Genomic DNA, 24,526 nt, shown 5'->3' on the forward strand with positions numbered 1-24,526 from the left:
TATTAAGATTCAGACTCTAAAAAGGGCATTATGATATTGAGTAAAGACAGGGCTATTGGTTTTTTCTATAGAAAAGATTGAGCTATTCTCACAAAGTTTATCACTACAGTTTTTAAAGGAATTTAGAATCAGGCTCTAGAGAAGGGCATTATATTCAATCATGACAACAATGTCATATTTATATTTAACTTTGTTTTCTTAAAAGTAACGTTTAGATAATATGATGTGTACTTGGTTCTGGGCTCATTATTCTTTGCCCTGGAAACTTATGTACTAAAGATAGTTGCCTTTCTTGGCAACATACAGTCAAAAGTTAGTTTCTATCTCTGCATTGATGTCAATACTGCTGAATGAGAAAACTTGGTACCTTATGCAGCTATGTATACTGATTCAGAGAGAAAGAAACTTTTGTAAAGTATATAACAAATTGCTATGGTAATGTAAAAATTCTGCACACATAGACAGAAAAATAACCTTATTATGTTATTTTTGACTCATTTTACAATAATGATCATAATAATTTTGGCAATAATGATCAGTTTATTTCAATATATTTATAAGTAAAACTTTTACAACACACACACACATTTCATATAAATCTATACAACCATCTAGAAATTTCATCCACCCAAACCATGTGAAAGTTTTCTCATTATTTACCTCTTTAACTCTTTCACCAAACAAAGTCAAGGTCTTGGTTCTGTAGTCCAAGGTCAATGTGACTGGGTTACCTAGCAACAGAAGCACCTCCAGGCAGGGCAGGTTGCCAATAGGTTTAATTTCATCTACCTGGCAATACAAGAGCATATGGTACAGTATGAAGCATTAATATATATATGAAAACTTCATAGCTATATGAAGATAATTGCTTAAGTTTCAAAATTGTTATGACACAAAGATTCAATTTATATTGAATTTAGTAATGAAGCAAGCTCAAAAAATACTTTGCAAAAAAGCATTCTTGTAAAAACATGTGTTTATTTTCCAGTTTGTGTTTGTGTGTAGGTTAACAAATATTATAGAAAACGGTAGAGAACATGCAATGAAATGATCAACCAATAATTATTTAACTCACAGACTGCACTCTGTTGTAACTGAGATCTAAATGGTCCAGAGAAAACATCTTTGAGAGGCCTGAAATAAATAAAACAGTTATCGATCACTGTGCATATACCAGGATTTTATGATTTTATTCTATTGATCTATGATAGTGGTCAATTATAGATATCTATGGTAGCCCCACTCCCATTTAAAAAAAACAGTCTAAAAACAGCAAAAACACTGTTACCATTCAAAGAAACCAGTCTAAAAATTACAGCAAAAACACAATTACCATTCAAAGAAACCCGTCTATAAACTACAGCAAAAACGCCATTACCATTTAAAGAAACCAGTCTAAAAACTACAGCAAAAACACCATTACTATTCAAAGAAACCAGTCTAAAAACTACAACAAAAACATCATTACCATTCAAAGAAACCAGTCTAAATACTACAGCAAAAACACCATTACCATTCAAAGAAACCAGTCTAAAAACTACAACAAAACACTATTACCATTCAAAGAAACCAGTCTAAAAACTACAGCAAAAACACCATTACCATTCAAAGAAACCAGTCTATTCCCAGCCAGGTTGAGTGTTTTCAGATTTCCAAGCCTCGAGTGAAGGGCGTCAAGATGCTCGATGTTGTTGTACGAAACATCGAGGTGCACCAGGTGACTCAACCAGTGGAGATTCTCTATACACCCGATCTCATTGTGACTCATCTCCAGGTGTACCACCCGTGGCAACAGTTGCTGCAATAAGAACCGTAATCCTTCACTTTCTTAAATAAAAGTTATTGCCTTTGTTGATTTTGTATGAATAAACTTTTCAGGGCTATATTTTAGATATGCTACAAGATTTCAACATCAAAATTTACGGATGTTAAAATATCAATAAGGAGAATATAAATGCATAAAAACTCTACACTTATTTTATCTTTAAATTATAACGTATATCAAGGGATTTGCACCCATCCAAAAAACAACGTGTATTTGGCGGGGGTAATCAACTCAACAAATTTGCTTGTTTTTATGGTAGTTTGGTGAAGTAAATAAGGAAAAGGTTCTTAATATTGTCCTGTAAACGCGAAATAGAGCTGTGTCACAAACATGACTTATACTCTATCAATTTGTGACGGCTTATAGTTTAAGGGCAAATAACTCGGGAAAGTGTGGATCACAGAAGATTCAAAGGGTGTTGTGCACATTTTTAGTTTCAATTCAATTGCTTGAAAAATATGGAAGGTATTTTTAGTATCAATTTGATTGCTTGAGAAATATGGAAGGAAGTTTTAGTTTCAATTCAATTGCTTGAAAAATATGGAAGGAAATTTTAGTTTAATTTTGATTGCTTGAGAAATATGGAAGGAATTTTTAGTTTGAATTTGATTGCTTGAGAAATATGGAAGGAATATTTAGTTTCAATTCGATTGCTTGAAAAATATGGAAGGATCAACCAATAAGAAGGAACTTCCTCCACAAACTTGTTATGTTTCATGCGGGCAGACCAACCGGCAGACTGAATATTGGACTGTCATAGTTTGTTCAATAAACACCTCTCAACTTTCATTTGTTGGGATGTAATTATACTACGTGTGCATTTGCTTCTTATACACCTTTCAGACTGGCTCACATAATCGAACATTGTCAAAATATTACTTGTATAGTGTTTTGCTATAAGTAAACGAGAAATAATTGTACATAGAAAAAAGCAGGAACTTTTACAGAACATTCTAGTTTAGTATAGTGTTCAAATTTCTTCCATGCCTAGGTTGGTTTTAACACATGCAGCAACACAATTGTCTGGAAGAGATTATGTGCAATAATGAGCATTCCTTAATATAAAATCATTTCATAGAAATTAATCTTATAACTTAAAAAAATCTAACATATGTTAGCAAACACCAAACATACAAACAGCCATTTTTTGCCAAAAAAAACATACAAGCAGACATATTTTAAAAAACAACATAGAAACAGACATTATTTGCAAAAAATATCATACAGACATAAAGCAGAAAAATGCATACCGTATTTGGGTGCATATTTAGACGAAACACTAAATTTTAAAGAACACATCAAAATTAAGTGCCGTACAGCCATGTACAACTACCTTAAAATCAAAAACATAAGGAAATACTTAACAAAAGAAGCAACAGAAATACTCGTTTTGTCTTTGGTAATATCCCATCTAGATTATTGTAATCTCATCTTGTATGGAACAGCTCAATGCGAAATAAACAAAATGCAACGTATCCAAAACATGTGTGCCAAATTGGTACTCGGCCGACAGAAATATGACAGTTCAAAAGATGCCTTGTATGAACTACACTGGTTACCAGTAAAGGCTAGGATAACATTCAAATTACTGAACTTCATGTATAATTGTTCTGTTGGTAACGCGCCAAAATACCTTACAGAACTTTTAAAAGAAAAAGTACCAGCACGTAACCTACGATCTACCGTCTCGTATGACGGATGTTATGATGTGAAACGCACAAAGAGAAAAACTTTCATGGACAGGAGTTTCAGAGTTGTTGGTCCGAAACTGTGGAATGACCTTCCATCAAGCATCCGGACTTCCGCATCAATAAACATTTTCAAAGGGAATTTGAAAACATTTCTCTTCAGAGACTTTTACAACCTATTTTAATTTGAATACCGGTGATTTAAAAAAATAATCGAGACTCAGTTGTGCGGGCTTATTTGGCACTAGGATTCATAGGACCAACCAATTAAAGAATTGTTCGGGCTTCTTTGCTCGAAAAGGATATTTATTGTACAAGTGACTGGTAACCAAGAATCATTAGGGCTTCTTTGCTCAATGATTGAATTACATCAATCAGCTGTCTTTTAGTCATGCTTAGGCCTTCTAGTTGTGTCTTATAGTCACACTGTAATTTTAACCTTCAAGTTGTGTCTTGTAGTCACACTTGGTCAGTCTATTTGTGACTTGTAGTCACGATAGTTCAAATAAGGTTAAAACCCAAAAGAAGTGTCCTTAAGTATGACAGGTGACCGGTAGCTGTGGGATCCGACAGCCAGAGTGCAGAAATATCCTTTTACGTATCCTTTTAGTTAATGAAAAACAGTGTCTTTATGTTGCCAAATATTTGCTCATATAATCATTATAATTATTGTCTTAACTCTAGTTATATCAATTTATTACATAATATTTTACTTTTAATGTGTTTTAATAGTGTAGCCGGTATTGTTTTATTGCTTAATTTCCTTACAGCATTCTTATTTATATCACACATTTTAAGATCTTTAATCCTTTAATTAATGCTGCATAATATTATCAATACCTCTTATTTTTTATCAATCTTATGTACATATATATGTTTTGTACAACGCCATTGAATATAATTACTGGTCATGTACGTAATTCCGGCCTGTACGTAAAAAATCGGCCACCTGTGTAAAATCATTTTCATGATCTTAACGCACATATTTTGTTTTTATTTAGAACAATCAACATGAAAACCATCCCTACTCTCAATATTTTGGAAATGTAAGAACCATATCACTGTAAACTTTTGTGTTAAAATGTCACAAATATAGCAGGAAATATTTGGCTCGTGGGGAAAGTGATATCATCATTAGTTGCAACAATTATATTCATATAAGAAACAAATATATTTGACAAAATTATTTTTATTTTATCTAATAAACTTTAAATAAAGTTTTACCGATTAATTGTACAAAAAAAATATATTCAAAACATATAAATCAGAACATAAATATAAATTTTTAATAAATGAATTACCTCCCTTGATAAGAATATTACTAGATTACATGTTTAAAATTATATGTAAGCGTTTACTAATAATCAACACTGAAGTAAACTTTTTAAACAAAATGTGTTCACTTTTTTAGCTTTGTTTGAAAAAATTGATTAAACCCATTAAAAACAAATATTTTTAATGAATTAGCAGTTTCCCATTGTTTATATTTATTAAAATAGGTAGGGGGAGTAACTGGTATAATAATTTCGCATTTATTTTAAATTTCAAGTCAACAATTTTAATAGTATAAACATTGAAATTAATACTCAGAAATTGAGGACATTTGTCTAAAGATATTGCTTTGTAATTTTATCTGCAGATCAAACTGAAAAGTGGTCGATTTTTTAGGTACATTTAACCTACGAAAATGGATAGTTTACATGTCATCATTTTCTGTTCATTAAGTAACATTCACCGATCTAATTCTATTTAAATTTTCATGCTAGGTGAGTTTTGAACCCAGGATTATATATGTGAAGTTTAGTTTCAAGCAGTTGCCTAACACTAAAGAGTTTTCTTAAATAGTCCCAAAAGTGGCCGGAATTACGTACATGACCAGTATATAAATAGGCGTTTCATCAAATTAGCAAGTTTCAAGTTTCAGACATTTCATGGAAAAGATATCATACATACAGACATTTTTTGCAAAAAAAAACAACATACACACTAACATTTTGCCTCCCAAAAATTCGAACAGACATACTTTTGCTGATTTCATTACTGCACATACCATGCTGTCGTCTATCTGCGTGATAGAGTTGTGACTGAAGTCTACATGAGTAACCCCACCCCAGTGGGTAACCAGCAAGGTCCCATCATCAGCACGCCAGTGGGGCAGATCTTGTAACAGCACTTCCTGTTCACACAAAGGGTTAAATGTTCGAGTCTAGATCTCGCAAAACTTGGCTTCATGCATGTGCGTTATGTGTTGTCCCAGATAAGCCTGTGCAGTCCCAGATTAGCCTGTGCAGTCCGCAAAGGCTAATCAGGGGCCAAACTTTCGGCCTAAACTGGATTTTTGTTTGGAAAAGACTACCTATAAATATTCCATATAAATGGAAAGTGTCGTTTAAGATTAGCCTGTGGGGACTGCACAGGCTAATCTGGGACAATACTTTACGCACATGCATTAAGCCCAGTTTTCCCAGAACAAGGTTAATTTATGTATCAATGTGCAATTCTAGTTTAACCAGTAATATCAAAACAACCAAGACTATAATATTGTAAATGATCAAGTTTATGAAAAGCGACCACTGGCTGTAAGAAGGTCGAGATTAATTTTGTAATATGGAATTTTTTACTTTAAAGAACTGCCCATTCAATCCCAATAATGTGAGAGTAACCATAGCAATACACACACTTAAACTACATAAAGAAGCAGTGGTGACAACCAAAAATTAGCATTTGGTAAATAACTGTAAATGTCACTTGAATAATTATATCTTTTTGTGCTGTTTCAGTCTTAAACTTTTAGATAAATGTCTTAACCCTTTACCACTTAGATATGTATTTTCATGCATTTGTAGTCCCTCAGAAAATTATATTTAAGACCTTTCTTACTAGATTCAAGTTTTTAAGGCTTCATTTCCAAACCTTAGATACTGATGACCACCAAACAGCATAAAACCTGAACAGACTGCAGGTTACTCGCAGGCTGTTCTGGTTTTATGCTGTTTGCACATAGACATTTTCACTTTGCCTCTGAGTGGGAAAGGGTTAAACTCATGATAAGTACACAAAATGTACTTGCTTTGATATTATCAATATAATGCGACGTAGTAAAACCATGAGGCCATAAATTATGTTTCACACAAAGACTGAGAAAATTGAAGCGAATATACCATTTCTAACCCGGATTGATTCAATGGATTCTTTGACGGTGAGTTTGCAAGTAAAACCATGCGCCCATCAATATGATTTACACAAAAACATACGAAAAATAAAGTGTATTGACAAGTACTAACTCTGATTGATTCAATGGATTCTCTGACAGTAAGTCTGCGTAACGTCTGCTTCACGATCTCAAGTCCACCCACAAGGCCAATATTGCACAAAGACAGCTGAATGGGAAAGAAATGTGTGGCATTAAATTTTCGTCTGATGTGTGAATACATACATACCGTACTGTACCGTACCATACCGTACATACATACAAACATAAAAACATACATACATACATACAAAGTCAATTAAATGTATACAATATGTTACAATTTGTCACAACCTTTCATTTTCTAAGTGGAGAAACACAATTTTGGTAAGTTTTCAGTAGCATTTTTTTTTAAATATAAATATATGATGCCTTTTCAACCTTTTCAAACTGAATAAAAAATTAAATTCATGAATTTATGAAGTAATTATTATTTTTAATGCGTATATCAAGTTTCATGATCATATTCAATGTAGTTTCTAAGTTATTTCATTTTTCTGCAGGCAGACAGATGGACAGATGTGTGAACACAAAAAGGGATAGACAAACAGACAAAAGGCAAACATATTATCAATTCTGTCAACACAGTTTCATGACTATATCTTATGCAGTTTTTGAGTTAAGAACAATATAAAGTTTATTCTATTTATAGTAACAGTGACCTGACCTTTAAACTTTGGTGAACACCGAAAGGACTTGCATAATAAGTATACCAAGTTTGGTTCAAGAAACTTGAAAATTTCTTAGAAAACCAGCATGCAGCCATTTGAAATGCACCATTTTAGTAATTAAAGCTTTTGCTGATGGACATCTGAACAGAGGAAGTGTCAAAAGACATACAAAAGTACAGAATATTTAATGTACTTTCTGTGTTAAAACAATATTTCCTTTTTTTGCTGACTTGATTATTCAAAAAGCGGGTTAGTTTTATTACACTTAAATCATCAGTACACACAATTTTGAAAATTTGATGAAGGTGAGAAAAATAAAAGTAGGAATGGTTAAGAGCGGATAATTTATGTTAGTTATTAGTAAATACCATCAAAGAATAAGCTGGTTTCCAGAATAAGGTGGTTTTTGGTATTGGGAAGATTGGTTACATATGAAAATAAAGTGTTCAAATATCTGCAAATAAAATGGGACCAGGGCAATTGTCTGGTTTTCAGAGGATTTAAGTTTTGAACGAATCTGGTTGAGTGGGTTCCAAAAGTATCATGGTATAATATACCTTGTGTAGTAAGTTTAGTTGTTACAAGTTTCCTAAGTGGACAAACGCAGTATTTGGTAAGTTTTGGTAAGAAAACCAGACAATTGCTTTGGTCCCATTTTTCCCCAAATATTTGAACACTTTATTTTCATATGACACAATATACCAAATGAAATGAAAGGTTGTGACTCACTGCTGGTTTAGGGACTTTTAAGTGTTTTAACAATAACCAAACATATGATTTTCACACAATTAAGTTGAGCGACTGTCTGATATTTGAACGAAATATTCGGTTTTATTCTCAATGACAACATTTTTACCTTTAGGAACTGTAACGACTTGAACAAAGACAGATCAAACTGCAGTGAGTTCATATCAATATTGCTGGTGCCCACTTTCTTCTCACCCACGACCTTAAACACACAAGATGCTGCGTTAAATATTGGTAAACCTGAAGAAAAAAACAACAACACAAGGGTCTGCACAGGCTAATCAGGAACGACACTTTCCACGTTTATGATATTTTTCGTTTCAAGAAAGACTCTTCTTAACAAACATCAAGTTAAGGCGGAAAGTATCGTTCCTGATTAGCCTGTGGGTACTGCACAAGCCCATCAGGGACAACACTTTGCGCACATGGATTAAGCCCCTTTTCACAGAGCGCGACTCATTTTAAAAACATCCATACACACCTGTAAGCATTTCAACCTCGTGATGAAGTCCAAAATGTGACCCAGGTCGCGCTTTACATCTCCACTCTCTGAAAATAAAGACCAACAATTGCCACTGTACACCATAAAGTTATTTTTTTAATTTTATCCCTTGAGAAACGTGGAAGAAGTTCAAATTCATTTGTGGACTGACCAAACCAACCCACACAGTGACTCCAATATACCCCCTTCCTGGTATGAGGGAATAATAAAAACCTGCTGTGCCATTTTTTAATTAATTTACTTAAAACTTTAACAAACTACCATGAAAAACAGATTGAAAGAACAAAGAAGCTTTTTTCACGTGGTCAATTTCAAATTTCCTAATGCCAGTGTTTAACCCTTTCAAACTCACTACTCAGAAGCAAAGTGAAAATGGCTACATGCAACCATCATAAAACAACAGTGTGTTCAGGTTGTATGCTGTTTGCTGTTCATCAGTATCTTGGAAATCAAGCTATCACCGTAAGTTACCGTGTATAAGGCGCAATTTTTTACCTCCAAATTTCAAATTAAAAAGCTTGTGCGCGTTATACATTGATACAACGCTATCCTGGCTGCTAAATTGCGTAAAATGTGTTATTTAATCATAAATAATCAACATGGCCGCCTTTTTTTCCAGACAACTACACCATATAATCTTAAGGAATGAAGGGGCCGTTGTTTCAACAACAAGTAGTCGGTACCGGTAGATATGAACGGGTTAGAAGAAATTCTTGAAACTTGAAACCATCAGGAAATGTCTTTTATTTAATTGTATTTTCTAAGGGAACATAAATGGGTCAAAAAGCATTTCTGATCGGTTAAGGGTTAGAAATCGTTCATACCGCAAGTTGGCTCTGGGAGTTTCAGCCGTTCTGTGAGAGAATACAGGTGTAGTGGAGTGGTACAGTAAGGCTCTCGATTCTCGAGCAGACTGTCCCCTGAAATTCAGCATCAGACTGGTCCATAATGATGAAATACAAATAAGTCGCTTCATGTGAAAGTGAATCTTTGACCATATGTGACCAGCGGAGCTCCAGACCAGCCTGCGCAAATCAGGTAAGGAGCTACCCTGTCTGCCATTAAGTATTATAAGCTTTCGTGGTCTCATTAGCCAACAGGGTAGCTGCAGTGATTCATTTCGAAATCTACATCAATGAGTCCCTGGGACTCGCATATTTTGAAACAATGGGTCCAAACTGAAAACAATGGGTCCCAGATTGTGTCTTTGTAAATTCGTTACAAATAATTTACTTAACATGATACACCTTAGCCAGGGGCTCTTTAATGCAATTCTACAGCTAAAAACAGAAATAGGTTTATAGCAAGTAAAATCTTTATTTGTTTTACTTTTAATAACAAACAGTGAAACATATAACATCTTAAACAGAGAACTTTTAATATCTTTAACAATTTGGACTGACTAGACTTTTAATAAATTTGAATTAATAGTGTTTATAATTGTTTGGTCAAAATTAGCCCTTTCAAACAGTGTGACAAAATACAATTTCTCCTATGGTCAAAAGGTTTACAACTTCAATACAGATTAAGTGTAACAACACTCATACTGTATTTAAGGTGTACAGCCTTCTCGCCTTGTTTTTTCTCCAAACAGGGAGAGCTTTTTCCACAAATTCATTCCGGGCAAAATTGCACAACTTCACTCTCATGAGTTTGTCTTGTTTCCCTACAGCTAACCTGTTCCTGAATTTGGTCAAGACATTATTCTGTATAGAAAAACCCCTCTCACATCCTGCAGTATTAACAGCAGATGTCTGTGTTGTTATATGTACTTACATTCTACTAAACATAGGACGGAATACTGTACGATCTGTATCACTTTTATGTATGTACCGTATAAAAATAAAAGATGCTATTTATTTCAGAACTTGCAAATGTTAATTGTCACTTTAGAAAAAAACAACACTGCTCAATTATTGAATTAATCCAGAAAAGTCACATCGCTTTACTATATAAATAATAACTGTCTGAGCTCACAACAGACGAACGCAAACTGTGTTTTCCGCCGTTTATTCTTCATATTTAAACCACATGGTTTACATGTACATCGAGGCTGCGTTATTGATAAATATCTACACAGCAAGTTTAAATTGTTGATTTCGAAAACCTTTTTCGGTCGTATTTTCTTTGTTTACCATCCGGGACAGCCAATTAATCGTCCAACAAACTTTTAATGAAACGCCGTAACTGATTGGATAATTGATATATTTCAACCAATCAAAATACGCGTACTACATTCCCAATGTAGTAATGTGACTTCCGTTCTACTTTTCAAAACGGTGTTGACATGTGTTTTGCTTATATCCGCGAATCGTACTCGCTATCATTTCCAACTTTGACGATGTTGAAAATCGGAGTTTTTAAACAATGCGTCCCGAGAACGCACATGTTTGAGAATGATGCGTCCCCAGAAAAAAATGTGCGTCTGGCACGCGGGACGCACAGCAAAATGAATCACTGTAGCTGCTGCAGTGCTGGCCAAACTGCTCTGATACACTGTCACTGACTGATTTGGAGGTACACAAGTAGCATATGACCTAGTACCCCTTTTTTGTATGATACCGCTCAAATGACCAATTGAACGGATACATACAAATAATTCTTTGAGTGTATATTCTATGTTTAACTCATAAAATAGTTCATTGACAAGGGCACATCTGTGTATTCAATAATGTTTACGGGCAACATTTTAAAAAGCAGTAAATACAATGTATTAAAACATGTAAATTGCAATAAATATTTAATTAATAAGAACAAAACCTTCACAATATGAAGCATACTGCAATAACAACTTGTATTTCATATGAATATTTTTTAAATTAACCATTTTTTTATTGTTCAATACAGCAGAAGTAAACATATCATACCTATATACCTATATATATACCTCAATAAATTAAACACTATGGTACATGTAATTAGAATGTAAATATTTAATAAAAGCAATGAGTATGAGGTTCTGTCAATACTTTTCCATTAATTTTTTTTACAAGCAATTAGTAATTACAACGTCTCATGACACACACAGTGTTTTAAAATGAAATAGTGAAAAATTATCATATGCTAATAAACAGATTTCTTTTATGAGGCATGTGTTTGTTGCTGAACACTAAGGTGATCGAGGGCCAAACCAAAAAGAGGGCCAAGATGGCCCTAGTTCGCTCACCTGAGGAGTCGGTTCATTCAATCTTTACCAAATGTCAAACTTGACCAAGATATTGTCCAGACAAACATCCTGGTCAAGTTTCATCATTATTTCATCTGCGAGTCATGATCAATGTACCTATGAAGTTTCATGATCCTAGGCGTAAGCATTCTTGAGTTATCATCCGGAAATCATTTTTCTAAGTTGAGTCACCGTGACCTTGACAGCCATTGTGTGAATACGTTTTTTGGCACTGTGACCTTGACCTTTGACCTAGTGACCTGAAAATCGTTACAGGTCATCTACAAGTCATGATCAATGAACCTATGAAGTTTCATGATCCTAGGCCTAAGCAATCTTGAGTTATCATCCGGAAACCATTTTTACTATTTCGGGTCATTGTGACCTTGGCCTTTGACCTAGTGACCTAAAAATCAATAGGGGTTATCTGCGAGTCGTGATCAATGTATACATGAAGTTTTATGATCCTAGGCATAAGTGTTCTTGAGTTATCATCCGGAAACCATTTTACTATTTTGGGTCATCGTGACCTTGACCTTTGAACTAGTGACCTGAAAATCAATAGGGGTCATCTGCGAGTCATGATCAAAGAACCTATGAAGTTTCATGATCCTTGGCATAAGCGCTCTTGAGTTATCATCCTGAAACCATCGGGTGGACGGACGGACCGACATGAGCAAAACAATATACCCCCTCTTCTTTGAAAGGGGGGGGGGGGGCATAATGAGAAAACTGCCCCCCTCCCAGCAGCCATGTTATTCAACTGACCGGAACCATTTTTTAACTCAACTCTCGTATCAAGGAAACAAATGTTCTGAGCAAATTTGGGCCAAAAATGTGACTTCTTCTGTGTTCACATGTTTTCACTATATACATATAGAGAAAAATGCCCCGCCCTCTGGCGGCCATGTTTTTTCACCAATCCCGACCATTTTCAAACCCGTTTGAGATATCAATAAAACCAATGTTTTGACCAACTTTCATGATGATTGGGCAAAAATTGTGACTTCTAGAGTGTTTACAAGGTTTCTCTATAGCCAAATAGGGAAAACTGACACTATACATATAGAGAAAAATGCCCCGCCCGCTGGCGGCCATGTTTTTTCACTGATCTCGACCATTTTCGAACTCGTCCGAGATATCAATTGAACCAATGTTTTGACTAACTTTCATGATGATTGGGCAAAAATTGTGACTTCTAGAGTGTTTACAAGGTTTCTCTATAGCCAAATAAGGAAAACTGCCCCGCCCACTGGCGGCCATGTTTTTCAACGGATCGGAACGACTTTTGTACTCAACCAAGATATCATTAAGACAAACATTTTGACAAAGTTAAATGAAGATTTGGCATAAAATGTGACTTCCACAGTGTTTACAAGGTTTTTCTTTGTTTAGACCTAGTGACCTAGTTTTTGACCCGGCACAACCCAGTTTCGAACTCGGCCAAGATTTCATTGGGACAAAGCATCTGACCAAGTTTCATGAAGATGGGACAAGAAATGTGGCCTATAGAGTGTTTACGAGCAAATGTTAACGGACGGACGGACATACGACAGACAAAGACCAGTCACAAAAGCTCACCTGAGCAATACGTGAGCTAAAAACTGACAGGTACAAACTGCACTGTGAAAGTAAGCAAAAGTGTGTACGGCATTCAATATGTGCCCTTCACAGAGCTAGTACGGTTTATATTTAACCCTTTCACACACAGAGGCAAAGTGAAAATGGCTTAGTGCAAACAGCATAAAACCAGAACAGCCTGCGGGTAACTCGCAGGCTGTTTAGGTTTTATGCTGTTTGCTGCTCAACAGTATCTAAGGGTTGGAAATAAAGCCTTTAAATCTTGAATCTAGTTAGAAAGGTCTTTAATTAAATTCAACTTTCTAAGAGACTACAAACAGGTCAAAATACGTATCTAAGTGGTAAAGGATAAAACTGAGGCCAAGTTAAAGAACAATTAAACAAGAAATGTGTTTGTCAGAAACACTTATAATGTCCCCTTCTGCACCGCTTTGATATTTTTTTTTACCTTTTACCTTGAAGGGTGACCTTGACCTTTCACCACTCAAAATGTGCAGGTCCATGAGATACACATGCATGCCAAATATCAAGTTGCTATCTTCAATATAGCAAAAGTTATTGCAAAATGTTAAAGTTGGAGCAAACAAACCAACAGACAGACCAACAGACAAACCAACAGCCAGGGCAAAAACAATATGTCCCCCACTATAGTGGTGGGGGACATAAAAATGATTCATAATTGCACAAATTGATCTATCACCCAGGAAAGTGTCTACCAGTATTATCATTATTTTAAATAATTAAATATAATAAAAAATGTGTCGTAGAATTGGTATATTTGTTGTACTTTTTTCTGGCTACATGACCAAAGAATTACAGGAGGCAAAATACAGATATATCTTTGCACTAAATGTCGTATACGACATTTACTAGCAGAACTAGCAATAAACTAGAGCTTTGTCACAGACGTGACGAATACCCCCACATGCCGCATTGACACATAATATTTTGCATGTCGTCTTTACAAAAAACAGCGGACACCATGCTCAATTTTTAAAACACACTAAGTGACCCCTTGACCTAGTTTTTGACCCAGAAAGGCCCATGTTCTAACTCGGCCTTAAGATCATCTCCATAAATATTCTGACCAAGTTTGGTGAAGATAAGATGTAAACTACTTGAATTAGAGAGCGGACACCATGCTGAATGTTAAAAAACGCACTAAGTGACCCCGTGACCTAGTTTGAGGCCCGGAATGGCCCATGTTCAATCTTGTGCTAGAGATCATCTAGATAAAACTTGTGACCAAGTTTGGTGAAGATCGGATGAAAAGTACTTGAAGTAGAGGGCGGACACCATGCTGAATGTTAACAAGATGCGTTTGTGAAACACAATGTCCCCCTATATGACGTTTGACCTTGTAGGATTATCTTGATCTTGACCCTTCACCACTCAAAATGTGCAGCTCCATGAGATACATATGCATTTCAAATATAAAATTGCTAGCTTCAATATTGCAGAAGTGACATTACATGAGCAATTTTGACCCATATACTTGACCTTGAAGGATGACCTTGACCTTTCACCACTAACATGTGCAGCTCCATGAGATACACATGCATGCCAAATATCAAGTTGCTATCTTCAATATTGCAAAAGTATTCATAAAATTAGCGATTTGGGCCACATATATTTGACCTCTTACCTTGAAGGATGACCTTGACCTTTCACCACTCAAAATGTGCAGCTTCATGAGATACACATGCATGCCAAATATCAAGTTGCTATCTTCAATATTGCAAAAGTACTCATAAAATGAGCGATTTTGGCCACATATATTTGACATCTGACCTTGAAGGATGACCTTGACCTTTCACTACTCAAATTGTGCAGCTCCATGAGATACACATGCATGCCAAATATCAAGTTGCTATCTTGAATATTGAAATACTGCAAAAGTATACATTAAATGAGTGATTTTGACCCATATATTTGACCTTTGACCTTGAAGGATGACCTTGACCTTTCACCACTCAAAATGTGCCGCTCCATGAGATACATATGCATGCCAAATATCAAGTTCCTATCTTCAATATTGCAAAAGTTATTGCAAATGTTAAAGTTGGCGCAAACCAACCAACAGACCAACGGACCAACAGACAGGGCAAAAACAATATGTCCCCCACTACTATAGTGGGGGACATAAAAATGCACTAAGTGACCCCGTGACCTAGTTTTTTACCCGGCAGGGCCCATGTTCGAACTTGGCCTAGACGTCATCTAGATACAACTTGTGAACAAGTTTGGTGAAGATCAGATGAAAACTACTTGAAATAGAGAGTGGACACCATGCTGAATGTTAAAAACACACTATGTGACCCCGTGACCTAGTTTTTGACCCGGCAGGGCCCATGTTCGAACTTGGCCTAGACGTCATTTAGATACAACTTGTGAAAAAGTTTGGTGAAGATCGGATGAAAACTACTTAAAATAGAGAGCAGACACCATGCTGAATGTTAAAAATGCACTAAGTGACCCCGTGACCTAGTTTTTTACCCGGCAGGGCCCATGTTCGAACTTGGCCTAGACGTCATCTAGATACAACTTGTGAACAAGTTTGGTGAAGATCGGATGAAAACAACTTGAAACAGAGAGCGGACACCATGCTGAATGTTAAAAACGCACTAAGTGACCTGGTGACCTAGTTTTTGACCCGGCAGGGCCCATGTTCAAATTTGGCCTAGACATCATCTAGATTCAACTTGTGAAGAAGTTTGGTGAAAATCGGATGAAAACTACTTGAAATAGAGAGCGGACACTTAGTACGGACCGACCGACAGACCGACAGACAGACAAGCTCACTCTTATATACCCCCATAAACTTCGTTTGTGGGGGTATAATAACATATGAGCTGTCAATATTTTGATCAAGATTGAAGTACAGATATAAGGTAAAGTCAAAGTTAAACAAGAGATGTGTTTGTCAGAAACACAATGACCCCTACTGCGTCGCTTTGAAGCCATATATTGGACCTTTGACCTTGAAGGATTACCACTCAAAATGTGCAGCTCCATGAGATACACATGCATGCCAAATGATTACCGGAATAAACCCCCTTCGGAAGAAACCCCCTTCCCTAAAAACGGCATAGCGGAAGAAACCCCCTTTCTTATTTTGCATACGCGGAAGAAACCCCCTCTCTAGTTTTGCATAGGCGGAACAAACCCCTTCGAGTTTTCAGACAGGCGGAATAAACCCCCTTCGTGTTTTCAGAGAGGCGGAATAAACCCCCTTCCTAAGTGTTAAGTCTTTCCCGCAGAGGTAGTAAAATCCCGACTCGAACGATTCACCAATACATCCGTTTCAACCCGACTCTATTACTGCATGCTTGCTACTTTTCAAGTTTATATTCATTTCCCGATAATCCCGTTTATAACATTTTTAAACCACTTTCTGGTAAATATTAACGATAAAAGCTCTCAATAATTTCTTTAACACAAACCTAGCCATTTTTTCTCTTGTATCAAATAAATTTCGGCATAGGTGACTATTTATAGACTTCATGAAATATTCCCTCCGAACATGCATCAATCCCCTGACTAGTTGTGTGCTTGTTACAACGCTCAATACACCCACTCTTTCTATGCTGCATAATGTTCGTGCCCTTTTTATTGAGAAAAAGAGTCAACACAAAATAAAATTTACACTGCAAAAATATTTCAACGTTGCGGTAACATTTACATTCGGAAGTTTCGTATTAAAAACGCGTTAACACCAACTTACGGGAGTGTGGTTCGGATTTACAGTAAAGAAATGTACCGGCCGTTTGTTCACAAGTTGTTAATGAAGTTGATAATGATACACACTAAATATTCAATCTGTGAAACTCAAACAACGTTATCGTAATAATTGAATGAAGGTGCGAAAATCTGATTAAAGAAGTGTACCGGCCGTTTGTTCACAAGCTGTGAAGAATTAATCAAGATGGTAATAAAACGAATAATGTATGAATGGGGGAAAGAATTATTATTGAAGGATAAAATAGACAAAAATACAATGCAAAGCATATACTAGAAAACATTAAACAAATTGTTGTTGCAAAAAAGGACACGCATTTAATGATAAAACAGGCATATATTTACATTTATTTACAAAGATCTCAAACAAGCATATATTAAAAAGCAATAAACAATTTGTTGTTGAAAAAAGACACGCATTTATTAATGATAAACAGGCATATATTTACATTCATTTACAAAGATCAAATCATTCCCTAAAATCACACAATTATAGCCGAATGCTAATGTAATTAAAAAAAACTGTACATAACTTCACACGAGCCGCAAAGGCGCCGATCATGACACAACTTCTTATCATTATCTACAATAGCCGGTACATTAAAGGACCTTTTATATAATTAAATGGAGGTGCAAACATCTATTTCCAGACTGTTATGTGCTGAGTAAAGAGGTGTACCGGCCGTATGTTCACAAGTTGTTAATGATGAGATGCTCGTGTGAATTTGTCTTGCACTCGTTTCAGTGAGATTATACCATTCTATATGCGTTAACTTGTACTAGTTTGATAAAAATAACAAAAACACAAAATTAGCGCCCAGAGCCGATAGTGACGAAGATATTTCGTACATATTTTCCTACAATAACCGAAGCATTCGTCTTAATAAAAAATTAATTTAAATCATGCAATCATGCTTCCCGGGAACTTTCTGAAAATGAAAGTGAATTTCTGTAAACAATTACCGTGCGTTTGAATGTAACTAAATCGTCTGGAAGGGGATTTGTTCCGCTATGGAAGGGGATTTCCTCCGCCTATGCAAAACTAGCGCGGGGGTTTCTTCCGCCTATGCAAAATTAGCGAGGGGGTTTCTTCCGCGTATGCAAACTATGAAAGGGGGTTTCTTCCGCCCTGGCGTTTTTAGCGAAGGGGGTTTGTTCCGGAGGGGGTTTCTTCCGTACACCATGCCAAATATCAAGTTGCTATCTTCACTATTGCAAAAGTTATGGGCAATGTTTAAGTTTTCGGACAGATGGACAGTTCAACTCCTATATGCAACCCTACCGGGGGCATAAAAAATAATGATGTGACGCTTTATTGAAAAGCAGAATATTTCTTATACTTTTATTTAGTATTGATAAATAGTTTCTTATAATTTTATATTTCTAAAAAATCAATTTGCTTAAAATTATTTCAATACAATTATTCAACAAATCTAATAGGAAAATATTAAAGATTTAATAAATAAACAAACAAGAAGACTTATCTACAAAAGTACTTGATTACAATAATGGGAAAAAGGCAATCAATAAAGTAAATAAAATAAAATCATCTATAAGCATCATGAAGCCAGTCATACTTAACTAAAAAAGGATATGTCATATTTCGTACCAAATTTTCCAGATTTTAACAAAAGCTTGAGCTCATTATTTTAATGTATATAAATCTTTCTATTTGGTATCTAAATAAACACAATTTGAACATAATAAAGACACTGTTCTGTTCTATTTTAACTAAACACATTTTGATACTAAAGCTGTTTCATTATGGGCAATTTGTTGTTTATAAATTTGTAAACTACCGGTAAATAAAAGCATGTTTAACAAAGGGAAGTACAAAAAACAACACTCTGCAGCAGTTATTAGAAATCAATTAATACCTTTATTTATCACAAAACCTGTAGACAAAAACAGGATTACAAGTGGTTGTTATAGTGATGTTATATTACTTTCCTTTACAGATTAACAGTACAATGTCTAAAACATAACATTTCTAAGAAATGACATGACAGAAAATAAGTAACTTCATCCTTTAAATATTTATTTTTTATCAAGTTTTTACATAGAGCTATATTTCTTTTTATATTTGCAAATGTAGATGTTTAAACATCAAACAAAAAGGAACCTGAAAATATGTGACAATAAGCCACACACCTAAGGTGTCACATTCAGTTTGGGCCCATGAAAATCAGGCCATGCCCAACCATGTGATGAACATAGATTCAGATGCCAAGGATGTCAATATGTCTAATAATCTGGTTTTTAATTTGTTGCTATATTGTTTTCTTTCATTATTTCTAACAAGAAATTTTAGGCCTATGAAAACCTGTTTAGCGTTCTGCCTTTCCTAAGGTGGCCAGAATGGCATATGCTCTAAAACATTTATCTCAGACTGCAATGGCCGATGTATAAAATATTTAAATTACCTTTATTGTACAATTCTTCTGCCATCCGCTGGGTGATTCCATGTATTTCCTGAAAATTGGATATATTTACCAGACATTGAACAGTTAAGCATTAAATTAAAATATATTTGTGTTGTTTTATTAGTTTGTTTAATCTAATCTGATTTCATTTCGCACACATTAAATATAAATCAACAATTAATCAAATTCAATTACATTCAATATAGCTGAATTAAACAACCATTTAACCATTTACCTCTCCTATACTTATTCTGAGTTTTTTGTCGTTGCTTAGAAAATTAAATTCAATTAACTCTTTCAGTGCGGGAACCAAATTTTGAAGGCCTTTGCAAACAGTTTGGATCCAGATGAGACGCCACAGAACGTAGCGTCTCATCAGGATCCAAACTGTTTTCTATTCAGATAGTATTCTTTGAAAAAAATCAAAGAAAATGCTAATTTTAGAGATTCAGCAGACAACATTTTTGCAGACGACAAATTTCCCAGCATGCAAAGGGTTACAGACCTTTCACTATAAGTTTTTGAGGCTCCATTTCCAACCCCTTAAATAATGCTGAGCAGAAAACAGCATGAAACATGAACAACTTGTGAGTTAACTTACTCACAGGCTATTTGGGTTTTATTCTGGTTGCATACAGCTTAACTTTCCTTCAGAGTGGCAAAGAGTTAAACAATTTCCTCATCCAAGGAAAGTGTTTCGACCTACATAATTTTCAAACTCGAGAAATGAGGCAAAACAGCTGGGCATCTTGTGAGAGACGAAATGCAGAACGGTTTGCAGGTACACCTCCAGATCGTGCTGCCTCTTCCGAATGAAGGTTTCCGACTGGTTTCCAAACAACTTCTTAGGCGGAAGAAGATTCTTGTCCAGTCTGCTGCCTGAGCACAGCTGTACAAAATATTGTGAAGTTAATTTGTCCATCTGTGTATGTTTTTTTAAATGAAAATAAACATATTTGAATATGTTGTTATTTCATTAGCAAAACATAGTAAATTTTTCAAACATTTAGTAAAAACTGTTGGAAATCTTTATAATGACTGATCAATAGACATAATCCAAAACCATCTTCACTAATTCTTAATTGGTCATTATTGGCTCAGGAACTACTTTAATGTAACCCGGGAACTCTACATATACTTGAACGTACCCCGGGTACAGAAAATATACTAATGCCAATTTAGACTGTAACCAAGTTGTAATCCCTCCAAAAAAATGCATTATGGAATACGAAAAAAAATATCTCTTTGAACAAAACCTGCCTCAACGTTTTTTTTCAGTAGGAATTTCAATTTATATAGAGGCCATTTGACAGAACATTGAGATAAATATGAACATAATTAATTTTAAAAAATATACGAAAAGACTAATTTAGAGTTTTAATTCCTGGGTATGTTTTATAATATTTTCTGTACCCAGGGTACATTAAAGTATACTTAAGAGTACCCGGGGTACATTTAAGTATACTGAAGAGTACGGGGGTTACATTTAAGCAGTACCGGAGACAGCAATGACCAATCAGGAGTCAATCAGTGAAAATCCGCAAAAAAAATCCAAAACTGTTCTTATATCTTATACTGACCTTTTCATGCAAATCATGAAAGTCGCTGTATCTATGTTTCACAGTCCATGAGTAAGGCCCTACATTGACTTGTATAATGTAGATCTGAAAAAGAACAAAGAAGAGATTATTCTTGCTATGTATATCAAATGAATACGACCACATGACAATCAGCATGTAAATTTATGGGGTCTATATAAAACGCGGATTTTAGCGCAGACTGCAAATTGAAGACTGCGTTATCGGGCCATAAAACGCAGACAATATAGACATGGTTGCAGACAATATAGATATCGTTGGAAAACGCAGACAATATAGAAATAGAAGGAATACGCAGCCAATATAAAAATAGAAGGCAAAAAGGGTGAAATTAGAGAGAATTACCTTATCAATAATTCTAAGGTTTTAATTAACAGTATATGTATGAAAGTGGTAAATGTCCAAACAATATAAAGACTTAAATTATCGCTTTTAATCGCTAAAATGGCAGTATAAATATACACGTATTTAGATTTTTTGTATCAAGATGAAGACATAATAATTTGTTTTGATTGTATTAACATAATTATGTGTGAAATGTATGTATGTATAGTGTATGTACAGATTAAAAGTATTGTTGTTTTCAACGCAGCCAATACAGACATCGTTGCAGGCAATATAGAAATCGTTGGAAAACGCAGCCAATATAGCAATAGAAGGAATACGCAGACAGTATAGGGATAGAAGGCAAAAACGTGTGCAATATGAGAATGACTGTATAAATAATTAAAAGGTTTTAATAAAAAGTACATGTATATGTATGAAAGTGGTAAAGGTCCATACAATTTTAAAACTTATCATTTTTTATCGCTAAAATGGCAGTATATTTACATTTATACAAGTATTATGATTTTCTGTATCAAGATGAAGACATAATAATTTGTTTTTATGAGCACATGAGTAATTAAAAATGTATTATCATAATTATATAAAATATATGCATGTATAATGTATGTATAGATTGAACGTATTGTTGTTTTCAATGCAGACAATATAGACATCATTGCAAATTGCAAGCTGCATTATCGGGCATAAAACGCAGCCAATATAGACATCCTTGCAGCCGATATAGATATCGTTGGAAAACGCAGACAATATAGATATCGTTGGAAAACGCAGACAATATACAAACAAGGGCTGTTTGTAAAACATGCATGCCCCCCATATGGGCTCTCCGTTGTAGTGACAGCCATTGTGTGAATATGTTTTTTGTCACTGTGACCTTGACCTTTGACCTAGTGACCTGATAATCAATAGGGGTCATCTGTGAGTCATAATCAATGTACCTATGAAGTTTCATGATCCTAGCCATAAGTGTTCTTGAGTTATCATCCGAAAACCATTTTACTATTTCGGGTCACCGTGACCTAGACCTTTGACCTAGTGACCTGAAAATCAATAGGGGTCATCTGCCAGTCATGATCAATCTACCTATGAAGTTTCATGATCGTAGCCATAAGCATTCTTGAGTTATCATCAGGAAACCATTTCACTATTTCGGGTCACCGTGACCTTGACCTTTGACCTAGTGACCTGAAAATCAATAGGGGTCATCTGCAAGTCATGATCAATCTACCTATTAAGTTTCATGATCCTAGGCATAAGCGCTCTGAGTTATCATCCGGAAACCATTTTACTATTTCGGGTCACGGTGACCTTTGACCTAATGACCTCAAAATCAATAGGGGTCATCTGCGAGTCATGATCAATGTACCTAGGAAGTTTCATTATCCTAGGCCTAAGCGTTCTTGAGTTATCATCCGGAAACCACCTGGTGGATGGACCGACCGACAGATCGACCGACCTACATGTGCAAAGCAATATACCCCCTCTTCTTCGAAGGGGGGCATAATAAAAGAAAAACGCAGCCAATATAGAGATAGCAGGCAAAACTTATTACATTTGATGTTGTTTATGACTAATTTTGTTGTTTGTGACTAATTTTATTTTATGAGATTTTTGCTAAGTGTGAATTTAAAGATGTACAATTAGCTGCCAATTAATACTTCCCTTTGAATTTCAAACCAAAAGACCCTAAATTATACCGGGTTTTTATTTGCTCAGATAACTTAAAAGTGAATTATATTTGCAATCTTAGGAATGGAATTTCGCACATATTGTTAAAAGTTGTTATATTTAAGAGAGTAACTCTTAGCCGTATATTTATATCGGATTTTTTTTATCCATTTCATTTCTGTGTTACTTGTAATATCAGTGCTGTAAGTGATCAGTGAGATATTTGGAATACGTGTTTTGTGTGTATTGTGTGTATAGTGCTTTTTCGTGCTTTTCAACAGTTTTTTGTGTGTGTTTAGTGCGATATTTGGAATACGTGTTTTGTGTAATTTGTGTTTCAGTTTTTTGTGTTATTTATTGCGTATATTGTGCCTATAGTGTTATCGTGTGCTTCGACAGTTTGTGTATATATTATAAGTTTGTGTAGTTCGTATAGTGAGTGTTAAAGAATGGCTTTGATTTTCGGACACAGTCAGGTGAAGTATATGCACCAGACCTAAAATGTGATGACATTCTAACATTATCATTCTCTGGATTCACAACGGTAGATCTTTGGGAAGAAGATACGATTTTCGAAATGGTGCCCTCCTGCAAGGTGAGTTAACGTTACCTGTTGCTTTTGTGTATGAATAAAACCATATTATTATGAAACATTCTTACATTTCATTGGAGCTATACTTATGGAATTTCGTCTTTAGATTTACCTCTTCACTTCATTTTTATTATTCATTTTTATACGGTCTAGATAGAAATAATACAAACAATAACTTACGTTGTATAGCTGACTATATCAACCTTACACATTCCTTTATATATACGAAAAAAGAAATATTAACAGACTGTATAATTATAAATATAAATCCGTTCCGAAGACGACAGTGTACAGCACAGAATGTACTGATGTTTTATTGTTTAGACTTGTTTAGTTGTTCTTACTGGCATCTTAATAGGCATTTTATTAATATTGCAACTTAAAGTAAAATTAATAGTTGAATTTGATGCTATAGTCACATTTGCAGGGGTAGTAGTTTGGGTACTTGTGACATCTCATCATAACTCTCTTGTGTAACACGTTGACATTACCTGTTAATTGGATCATAATTGAGATGAAGGCCCATATACTAGTGTTGATGCCATATGAACTGTTACTTGGGTAAAAAATGTTAAAGCTATTTTTTTGCAATTTCTTTGTTACAATTAAATGTATAATAAATTAAACTACACTAAAATTGACATTTTCAAATAAATGAAACCATAACAAGTTCGATATAAATTAATGCTTGGTTACTAGAAAACAGACATATCGGTTCTATAATAGATA

General features: G+C 34.9%; 1 protein-coding gene across 3 annotated transcripts in view; it reads right to left on the reverse strand.

Annotated features, from left to right (window-relative positions):
• LOC127832488 (nischarin-like) overlaps positions 1-24,526 on the reverse strand; it is a 45,331-nt gene that overhangs the window by 15,285 nt on the left and 5,520 nt on the right. For 2 of the 3 annotated variants that reach the window (XM_052357990.1, XM_052357988.1), the window contains exons 2-13: positions 21,172-21,255; positions 20,298-20,480; positions 19,592-19,640; positions 19,046-19,063; positions 9,508-9,603; positions 8,663-8,730; positions 8,291-8,383; positions 6,798-6,893; positions 5,564-5,689; positions 1,603-1,798; positions 1,076-1,134; positions 661-789 (exon numbers count right to left, since the gene is read on the reverse strand). In XM_052357990.1, coding sequence (XP_052213950.1) covers positions 661-789; positions 1,076-1,134; positions 1,603-1,798; positions 5,564-5,689; positions 6,798-6,893; positions 8,291-8,383; positions 8,663-8,730; positions 9,508-9,603; positions 19,046-19,063; positions 19,592-19,640; positions 20,298-20,480; positions 21,172-21,255 — 1,197 coding nt within the window. The remainder of the gene's footprint in view (positions 1-660; positions 790-1,075; positions 1,135-1,602; positions 1,799-5,563; positions 5,690-6,797; positions 6,894-8,290; positions 8,384-8,662; positions 8,731-9,507; positions 9,604-19,045; positions 19,064-19,591; positions 19,641-20,297; positions 20,481-21,171; positions 21,256-24,526) is intronic. The other variant, XM_052357989.1, reaches the window with a different exon arrangement.

This window comes from Dreissena polymorpha, chromosome 5 (genome assembly GCF_020536995.1).
Source record: "Dreissena polymorpha isolate Duluth1 chromosome 5, UMN_Dpol_1.0, whole genome shotgun sequence".
Classification (NCBI taxonomy): domain Eukaryota; kingdom Metazoa; phylum Mollusca; class Bivalvia; order Myida; family Dreissenidae; genus Dreissena; species Dreissena polymorpha.